The following is an 11,148-nucleotide window of genomic DNA, read 5'->3' as shown; positions in this document are numbered from 1 at the left end:
TCCAGGGTCGCACTAGGCCAACGGGGCTCGGGTGGCGATGTAAGGAGGGACCCGTGTGGAATTTTTGCGTATTTTTTCGCCTTACGATTTAGTCAATTTTTCCCTATTATATACAGGGTGAGTATTAAATAAGTGCAAATATTTTTAGGGGTAGTATATTTCGACACAAGAAACACGATTTTGAGGTTTTTTGAGCGAATTTTTTTTTGAAAATTTGGAAATTTTATTCTTATTTGGGAATTTATCTTCTAAGAATTATAAGTTTAATTTTTAAATTATTTTCATATTCATTAAGTCCAAAAGTTCAGTTCTTTAAAAATGCATTAAAAATTTATTCGTTTTTGGACTTGTATGTTTTGCTTCTAGATCGACGATATTATAAATATATGGTTATGAATATCATATTTTTTAAATTTAATTGATGATTTCTAAATCTGTTTGGGTAATATTCAATTCCATTTTCAAAATTTCAAAAAATAAAGGTTGCTATATCCAGATATAGCATATCCTATATATTTTTATTTCTTATTTCTGCAAGACGAATATCTGCTATCTCCCTATTGTGTCTGAAAAAAATTAAGTAACACGAAATATTGAGTTTTATTGTTCCCCAGCAAATAAAATGCTTATTTCTTTATCATATTAACGCATGTTGTTTCTTTATCATATTAACTTCTTCCTACATGTGTACCTATTTTTTTGTACCGTTTTTTTCTCTCCTGTAAAATTAGGAATAATGGAGTTAGCCGTTTATCACATTTCACCGACGATATCATATGTCAAATTTTGACATATTCGCTCAAAAACAAATTGTAGTTTAAATTTGAATCTAGAGTGCCATGGCTGTGTTAAAAACACTAATTTTTAATCGAGGAATCTTGGAAAAATATATTTGATCGTCTAATGTTTTTGTGTCTTGTCCTGGCCGGTTAAAAGATGTCCAAATCGTATTTTTAATCATATATCATTATTTTCAAATGGAACGAGGGTGACTCATTAGCATATTTGGAAAAAGCATTTTTTTACGAATAATTTGATACCACACACTTGGTATTTCGAGTCAAATTGTCGTTATGAACCGCAGGTTACAATTTCAAATAAACCATATGCGAAATTGTCAAAAGTTGACACATGATATGTCATTCTATTCTGGGTGTCATTATCTATCGAATAAGGGAAAAAAATACTGGGGGTGCCATTTAAAAAACAAAAGTTGTAGTCATTTCCGGTAAAACCGAAAGTGACCGAAAACAATTGAATATTCTGTCCATGGTACAAAGAAAACAAGGTATGATCGATAGCGGCTCCAATTTCGTTAAGTTTGCGTATACCACCTGTGACGTCATACGCCATACAAAAAAATATCCATATTGTTCAATTGCCACCTTTGAATAAGAAGACTAAGGAAGGAGCATAATGCTATCCATGTATTCAAGCATGGTGGGCGGAAAAAGGACTCTAGGGTGGGGATCCTTGACAGTTCTGTTTGACGATTCATTTGACACATTTGAATTTGATTTGAAATTTTGTGGATTTGTCAGTTTTTACGGAGCTTATTTTATTTTATTTATTATTTATTCTACTACTGATAGTTGTATAAAGGTAGTAAATCTAGATGGAAATTGTGGCAGAACTTAAATTAACAGTGACACTATCGCGATTTATCGAAAAAGACTCTAAAATAGTTGGTTGTGTAGCGTGCGGTAGATCTCGGCAAAAATTGAGTGAAAAATAATGGAACAACTTTTCGCTAGTAAGTGACTATATAATATACATACGTGTAGTAAACCGATCATTTATGAAATTCACTTAAATTAACTAAATTATATATTTTTCTTGCATTTTAGCTTTTATTTACTACTTGTCAAAGATCAGATGTCAAAGAATTTTGATACGTTAATTTGACTTACCTGCTCCAGTAGCGTATCGGATGTTTGTGTTAATAAATACTTATTATAACTTATCTATTTTTATTAAAATTATATATTTTTATAACAATTTTAATAACTATCAACATTTATTATTTTTATTAAAATTATATATTTTTATAACAATTTTAATAACTATCAACATTTATTCGCAACGTAAAATAAAACAACAAATTATTGAGTCTACCCCACGTCTACCCTACATCATAGTTTAACATTTTTTAAATAAAATTAGAACGGCACTGATAAACCGGAATTTAAGTCGGCCATGTTTGAGGCCCATCGCGGTGTACCTAAGATTTTTGATATGCTCCTTCCTTAGTCTTCTTATTCAAAGATTGCTACTAATAAAAAAAGACCTATAAAATAGGGAAGAATTAGGACATAACCCCAAAAGTTATGTTTTGACATCGAGCTTGACATTTGAAAAATTATTTTCACATTTTGACACAATCAAATTTCACAGATGACACAATCTGTTTCACAATTTGAAATTGGCGCGCAGAGCTTGCCGACCAATGGTGCCGTTTATCGCCTGTGACGTAGTGACCAACCTGCGCAATATCATACCTTGTATTCTGTGTATCATGAATATGTCAATCAATCCTAATTTATGTCATATATTAACATGCCAAATCTCGTTGTTTTATTTCCAGGGGTGAGCCACTTTTGAGACGCACCCGGTATATGTAAGTCAATTGAAATGGGAGAGAATCTATTTGACCGTATATCCTCAAAAGCTCCGAACTTTAACTACTTTCAAACCTCATACCTATAACCTAGTAATAAGTGAAAAGATATTGGAAGTCCTGAAGATAAAATGTCCTTGAAAATAAAAATCTATAACATGCCATGCTTAGAGTGCAAGCAGCTATACATTGGACATACCTACCGATTCTTTTGTTTTATTGATATTATTATATAATTTTAGAAGTTAAATCATATTACAAATTCGTAGAATGTTTTGCTACACTAGCGAAACCTACATTCACTTTCCGGAAATAGCCATTGTTTTTTTAAAGTAGAAATAACCGGTTAAAGATTTTTTTTTATAATTTGGATGATGATAACGTGTTTTTATAGTCAAAAATTTCCAAAAGTACGCAAACGATCTAGCGAAAAAACGGCGATAAAATGGCTTAAAAATGACTGTCAATAACAATCATCATATAACTTACAGAATGTAATCGATTGTCATTTCTAATGTAACTTAAAGCCAATTCTGAAGACTTTTTTCAATCGCATAGTATGTGACGGTATTAATATATTATTTGTATAAAGATATATAGATCTGATTTTCCTTTGTTCAGTATCTTGGAGATGACGATCGTTGACATTCCACTTATATCTACATATAAAATGACAGCGATCTTTATTTCATAGCCATCGCTGACGCCGTTTTTTTTCGATCGTATGGTATTTAGTGTAATAGTTAAGTTAATATCAATAGTGTAGTAGAAAATCAGAAAAATATAAGCAATTGTTTTTAAGTTATATATTCCATTTTAAGTAATAATATTCACATAACTTAATTTCAAAAGTTTCATTATCATTATCAATCCTCTTATAATAATGTAACATGCCGTCTAATAATTTCTGTCAAATATCATATTTGAGTATATTTGATTAGTACGCAAAAAAATTTTACTGTTCAAGATATGTATGGATTTTAGTTTAATGTTAATACTTATGACTACAACAACTATCTACAGAGGAAAGAAATCAATAGAGTATTTATAAATTTTGTTGCCTAATGTACATTTATAACTGTAGTTTCAAAAACATTAAACATTTATAGTTATGATTTGTACATGCATACATAAGCATATACCAGCTCTACAATACATATTCTTAAGGAATAAATTTATCTGAGATTTTTTTATATCTCAAACATAAGTTAATATTATATGATATACACCTGTTTGTTGCTAAATTGGACTATATTCAAAACGAATGCGCATTCGTTGTTTTAATAATAAACAATGGATAATGTGCATTTTGTTTTGGTATTACAGATTATAACAGACAACAATACACAAAACATTTATTTGCATGCGGTTTTGACAGAAACAGGAAATAAAGATTGAATATTTTAGGAAATCAGTTGCACAAATAATAGCATGAAATGAAAATAAAGTAGCTATATATAAAATGGACTATAAAATATACCTTTCATTAGGTGAAATAAGATAAATTTCCAAAATCAAAAACACGACGTGAAGTAGTTCTCCGTAAGATAAATTATAGTAATATTACTATTATTTTAAAAAGACTCGATATCTTCCTTAACTTTTTCTTTACTAACTAATAACAAAATTGTACGATATTACATCTAATATCTACAATATTATAATTCGTAGTTTGTGACAATTGTAAATCTAATTACTATTATAATTAAATACAAGAACGTGATTTGTGCAAAAGCTTCTTAGTTTTGTTTTATCTATAAGAACTGGCATTATGCTAAGTATACCCAAAAAGATTTATTGAAGTGAAATAACTCACAAAGACCCATCATTTTAAAATAATTTATGTAAAAAGAATAATTTCTGAAAATGATTCATTTCATATTCATTGGTTTAATAAACTTTTACTAAGAAAACATCATAAATAAACACATTTTTTAAGATGAAAATATTTTAAAATGTTAGGGCTCCACGTTTAGGAAAACAATAAAACAAAGGATAGGCAACAATAAACCAAATACTCTACTGACCTTTTCATTGTCTAAAATGACACTCACTGAAGCAGACTGAAACAGAAAATAACAAAATATAAATATATTGATTTGGCGTCATAAATATTTTAATTAAACTTATACAGGTGAGATTCCCCACGTAAAAATAAGATTTATTTTTCATATCAACATAGATCTGATTTTGCTTTGTTCAGTATCTACAGGGTGTTAAAGTCTTAATATTTTTTCCGACTACTTTCGGTGTTTCGAATGAAATTTTGAAGGTAAAAATTATTATAAATGCGACATATTTTAAAGCTAAAAAAGTGTCAACATATTCACAAGGGACATGCATATGGGTTATCACTGGGAATATTTTTCTAAAAAAAGCACGTACGCCACTGATTTTTTTTCTTGTTAGCGAAATAGTCTAAGCTGGTTAATGCCGATTAAAAGTTGTCTCTCACACACGCCGGCAAAATCGGTGCCGGTGCCGGTGCCGGTGCCGGTCCTGAAATCGATTGCAATATAAATAAATTAGCTCCTTTCGGGAAAATAATCGTGGACCAGGCAAATATAATAGAATTAAACACAACTGTCTGAACGTGAGCAAAGCCGGCGCCGGATTAGGCACCGATCGGGAAAGCCGGCACCGACTTTGCCTGATCGGAGTATATGTGATAAAGCTAATTTAATATAAGATTAAAAAAACTAATTTATTTATATTGCAATCAATTTTAGCTTCGGCATCGGCAGCGATTTTGCCGGCGTATGTGAAAGCGCTCTAAAAGGTATAAAAAATAGCCAAATCAAACCTATTCTCAGACCTACTGAATATATACAGGGTGGTTATAATAAACCCTAATAAACGTGTTCTTGGGGTCGAAATATACCGCCCCTGAAAATATTTGCATTTATTTAAGACTCAACCTGTATAAATAGATGCAGTTTCTCTGTTCAAATTTGGCATTGGTATTCATCATACACGGACCTTTAGAAAACCTATCAACGACTTTGCTGTAAAATCAACAATTAAAACGGTTGTTTTAAAATTGTAGGCTTAAAAAACGAGATAAAATTTCGAAAAAAAATCCTCTGCAATAAATTTTGACTTTGTTGGATAAAAATAGATTACATTTTTCTTGGACTATTCTGCTACAATCTTTTCAGATCTATTGTGGCGCTGTGATCTCTAGATTACAGTCTTCAATCTTTCCGTCTCACATAAGGTAATATCTTAAAGACTAAACTTTAATATATTTCTTTGCCATTACTCCCCATATTGGGATCTTCCCTGCTGATTTGGCCTGTTACGTACCAAAACTTTCGTATTTTGGTCGAAGGCCTGCCGAATAGATCTTTGTCCAGCTAAATATTCTCGTTTGGAACAAAATTCGACGTTTTACAGCAGTTCACGGAGGAATAAGAGGGGGGAGGCGCTACAGCTGTTGCGATAAGAGGTTCACCTAGCCGCCAGCCATATTTGATTGTGAGTCGTTTTTATCATATGTGCATTTTTCCCAAAATTTGATATTTTCGTCGATAATTTGAGTGTTTTCTATCACAAAAACTTTAAAAACCATGGCGTCGTGTGCTGTATCGGAAAGGTATCGATTCGAAGAAACTCACCGGAGTAACATAAACAGCGTGCAGGTCCGTAATGACCGAATTAACGAATGCACATTAATTATTATTTTATGTCTATTTTAAGTTTGGTGGAGTAATGCCAAGTAATTTGTTCATTACGATACACACGATTAATATTACACAAAAATATTACATTAGCTCAAGGCAAATTTTAATCATTGTTTGCTTCTATTATTTGAAGTTTTACCTAATCCGGTCCTGTCCAAATAGTTCACTTTTGGCGCCGCCCAAACAACGAAAATGATACCGTTTTTATCCTACAGAAATATATACCGGGTGCGTCTCAAAAGTGGCTCACCCCTCTAAATTTTTTATTTTTTTAGTTAAAAAAACGAGATTTGGTATGTCAGTATATGACATAAATTAGGATTAGGTATTCAATTGTTTTCGGTCACTTCCGGTTTCACCGGACAACTTTTGATTTTTAAATGGCACCCCCGGTATTTTTTTACTTTATTCGATAGAAAATGTCATTCTGAAGAGAATGACATATCATATGTCATTCTCTTCAGAGTGACAATATTAAATTATTCGTAAAAAAAATGCTTTTTGAAAATATGCTAATGAGCCACCCCCGTTCCATTTGAAAAAATTGAGATACGATTAAAAATACGATTTGAGCATTTTCTAACTGGCCTGGACAAGACACTAAAAACATTAGACGATCAAATCTATTTTTCCAAGGCTCCTTGATGAAGAATTAGTATTTTTAACATGCACATGGCACTCTAGATTTAATTTTAAAAAACATTTTTTATTAAGCGAGAATGTCAAAAGTTGACATATGATATGTCATTCTATTCAGAATGTCATTTTCTATCGAATAAAGTAAAAAAATACCGAGGGTGTCATTTAAAAATCAAACGTTGTAGGTAGTCATTTCCGGTGTAACAGGAAGTGACCAAAAACAATTGAATACACCAATCAATCCTAATTTATGTCATATACTAACATACCAAATCTCGTTTTTTTATCTGAAAAAATAAAAAAGTTATAGGGGTGAGCCACTTTTGAGACGCACCCGGTATAGTAGCATCTCCCTCCTCTTATTTATCTGTGCATCATCCGCGGACTTGGCCTGTGACAGGATTGGTTCGCCAAAGGCTTGACCTGCCACGGATTTGGCCTGGCCCACAAACGCAAAAATTTAATCTGCAGGCCAAGTCTGCATGCAGTCCATATCCGCAGGCCAAATCTTCTTTGTATGTGGGCTATTGTCTTATCATCGTTTTATACAAAGAACCACTTGCCACCCAGTTGGAAGAACTTGGCAGAACCACTTGACAGAATGTGTCCTGCTATCCTGCCGTTTATTTGTGTGATTGACAGAATCTGTACAAAGAGGGTAAATGGAATTTGACGGTACATTGTTCACATAAACTGTAGGTGTTTTCCACACACTTTCATAGATTCCCTTTCCGATAATACTCTGTCCATACATACAAGTTGTATTCTATTTTCTATGTAGGACTTTATTAGTTCCAAACTGTTGAAATCAAAATATTGACAAACTTTGCGCAGCAGCATCTGATGCTTTAAGTGCTTTACTGAGATCACATCAGAAGCAACTTGTATCCAAAAAAATCCTTATGGGTTTTTAACAGAACGTCAACGATTTCTTGTAGACGTATCTGTTTTAAAAAGTAAAGTGTTCTCGAATAGTTCAATTTAAATATTTTAAATAGTTTTTTTCTTGATTCTTTATATTTTTTTGCTTCCGACGACGGAAAGAGAAAACTTTCCGAAACGTTAAGCATTTTTTTCTTTGTTAGGCAAATTTTTATTACTGTAAACACAACTTCTGACAAGCAGCGTCCGTTTAGGTTTAACGCTATTTTATTTTGTAGATTTTTCTTGCAGTGCAGTGGCGAAAAACCCATAAGGATTTTTTTGGATAGATGAATCCGCCACATAGGTATAGACATTTTTTAAGCAACTTGTGTTAATCAAACCAAAACTTCAACAGCCTCAACGACATTTTCTATGATAGACGCCAACATCATTGTTGGAGAAGAGACTATTTTCTTCTCGATTCCCTTTAAATATTTTTTCTGTTCTATCCGCCACACACTTTTTAATAATCTTCGATAAAATTGTGATATAAGTACGTCAATAGAATGAGATATCGCTTTTGAAAGCATTTTTTCAATATTAGAATAATTACTTTTGCTTGTTTGAATTAGGTAGAAAATATTATTTTTTTTAGAATATCAATTGATTAGTTTTGCTACAAAGTTAATGTTTTTTGATAAATAATATTAATAATGTTTTTATGAATTAAATTTTAACATTGGAACCAACAATATCAGTACTGCTTTTGTTTCTCAGACTACTTAATCTTTCAGACCTCAATATAGGAAACTTCTTTAAACTTATATTAGTTGGTAATGAAAGGTGTATATTAGGGTGGATCGAAAAATCGAAGTTTTGAAAATCGTTTTGGAATACTGCACAAAAGTTGCCAATTGGTATTAGAAAACTAATATCTATTTATAGTTTTTCAATTTTTTTTCATCTTCTGCCCTCTACCGGGCTTTAAAAAAAGTAAAAAATACAAAAATATAAAATTTTGATTTTTAGCCAAAATTTCAGATAATAAGTAACTTTTGTAATTAGGAATAATATATCTTATTGAAATATGACATTTTAAGGTCAAACAATTTTTTTTATAAATACCCTAATATTTACACACTTTAACAAAGAGTTAAAAATGTGTCGAGCAGTGCACTTAGAGCAGTTTTTAGCTTGTTTAACAATATTTTATGTATTCCGTATTGTTAAACAACCCAGAACTCACAGCGGGGAGGTAATTGCTCGGCGAGTTCCATCCCACCCTCCCTCATCCATTTATTTTTGCTCACTTATTGATTGTAGTCTTTTTTTTACTCAAATTGTGGCATAAGTTTGCGCGAGTCTATTTTTGTCTTTATAAAACTATCTCTCTTTTGTATGCCTACAACTGATAAAGATGCTTCGGTTATAAGTTTTATGCATCTCTCTACTGATTGAGTGTGACAGGAAAATGCACTAAATGCAACGATGTCGATGATTGTTTCAGAAGAACTAAAAATAATATTTTTCAAATCATCTACTTCCAAAGTTTGGCACAATGGGGGACAAGTTATTGCGTCAAAATTAATTTGTGGGATGATAAAAGGTCGGATATTGCGTGAACGATTGTCTTGAGTTTTTGAATTTAGAATGCGGCGAAGTGCAAGCTATCTTATATGGGGGCGGGTGTCATGTAGCATACATATAAGTTTTACGGAATGGACAAAATAGACATTTCTTTGTATTACCTATAGAGTTTGACTGTCAAGCTTTTGAAAAATATGCCTAAGAGGTAACTCATTAGCGTGAAGCTGCCGAACCAATCTTAGTAAAGGGCGTCCTAATTTTAATTCTAATTGAGAAATTGCACCATTTTTTTCCTGTATTCACGACGGTTCCGTCACATCCGATCCAGAACTGGGAACTGTATGACCCAAAAATACAGAACCCGGCTCCTGAACTAAAGAAATATGTTCTTCAAGTACAGTTCTTCTGTGGGACTTGCCTTCAATATTATCAATAAGATAGGTTTTACCTTTCCTTCCGTCAAAATAAATGGCCTTCAAAGTTTTCGAGGACGTTTGCTTAAAACTGTTTCTTGTTTGCTCTCTTACTTGCTTACTTACTTACTCAGCTTACAATGATCTATAACGTTTTTTTTATCGTCTTTTGTGACAATTCCAAGATCGTGTAGCACTGCCGTTGTCACTGCTGCTGCAGATCTATCTGATAGTCCATAGTGGTCACAAATTTTAGCCAGGGTAGGAAGCTTGATAAAATTTTTGGTACACTGGATTTTTCTGTTGGTACTGTAGTACTGATAGGAAGTGGAAGGCAAGTCATGATCAATTTCTATATCTGTCAATGACTTTCGCTTTCTTGATAAATTCATGTTGCTTTCATGTTGGATGGATCGTTGTAGTTCTTTCCGTTGTATATCTTTTTCCGTTCTGCTGGCTTTGTTTATCGGCTTTGAGGTTTCCATTATGTCAATTTTCCCAATAACCATTTTTCTAAGACCTCTCTGATCTATCAAAAAAACCTGTTCATTTTTAGGTACCTTTTTTGCCTTTTCGCAAGAACATTGGTCAAAAAATTCGCATTTGCATGCGCTGATATCAAACAGCCAAGTATTCTCGGTTTGAAATTCTTTTTTTTTTCAATTTTTAACAGCGGGTAAAGGGCAGAAGACGTGATTTAATGAAAAAATTTTAAATAAACTTTTTTATCAACATTACTAAAGGTAACTTTTGATAGGTATTCCAAATCGATTTTAAAAAAAAAATTCATTTTTTAATGGCTGGTAGAGGGCCGAAGATGTGATTTTATTAAAAAGTTGTAGTAACACTTTTTTATCAACATTACCAAAGGCAACTTTTTGTAGGTATTCCAAGTCGATGTTTTAAAACTTTTAAAATTTTGAGATTTACGATCCATCCTAGTGTATATTCCTCTGAACCTGAATTAGAACACAGTTATTTGATACAATTTTACATAATATTATAAAAAAATCATTAAAACTCTAGGCAGATGTAATAATTGTCTCAAAATTTGTAGTACCAGATGATTTTTTTTTAAAGTTGGTGTATAATATGCTACATTTAGTTAAGTTAAAAAAACAATAAGTATATTGTTTTTTATTTATATAGTTATGATTTATTTTGGTAATCATATGATTGTTGCTGTTTTTAATTTTTGCTTTTTTTAGTTCTTGGTGTATTAGTTATTGATTTGGCGTATTCGGTCCGACTACCAGGCTGTTCGAATCTATAGCTTGCCAAAATTTCATATAACAAAATGTCTCACCAAGAATTTCAACATACAAACTATCTTCGAACTGCAAAT

The 11,148-nt window shown here is 31.9% G+C and overlaps 1 protein-coding gene across 1 annotated transcript in view; it reads right to left on the bottom strand.

Annotated features, from left to right (window-relative positions):
• The window catches only part of LOC115888442 (sodium/potassium/calcium exchanger Nckx30C), a 127,056-nt gene that overhangs the window by 78,221 nt on the left and 37,687 nt on the right, over positions 1-11,148 (bottom strand). The window contains exon 2 of the mRNA XM_030908187.1: positions 4,672-4,680. Coding sequence (XP_030764047.1) covers positions 4,672-4,680 — 9 coding nt within the window. The remainder of the gene's footprint in view (positions 1-4,671; positions 4,681-11,148) is intronic.

The sequence above is a fragment of the Sitophilus oryzae genome, unplaced genomic scaffold (assembly GCF_002938485.1).
Source record: "Sitophilus oryzae breed Bouriz unplaced genomic scaffold, Soryzae_2.0 scaffold_738_pilon_pilon, whole genome shotgun sequence".
Classification (NCBI taxonomy): domain Eukaryota; kingdom Metazoa; phylum Arthropoda; class Insecta; order Coleoptera; family Curculionidae; genus Sitophilus; species Sitophilus oryzae.
This window is presented reverse-complemented; position numbering and strand designations above follow the sequence as displayed.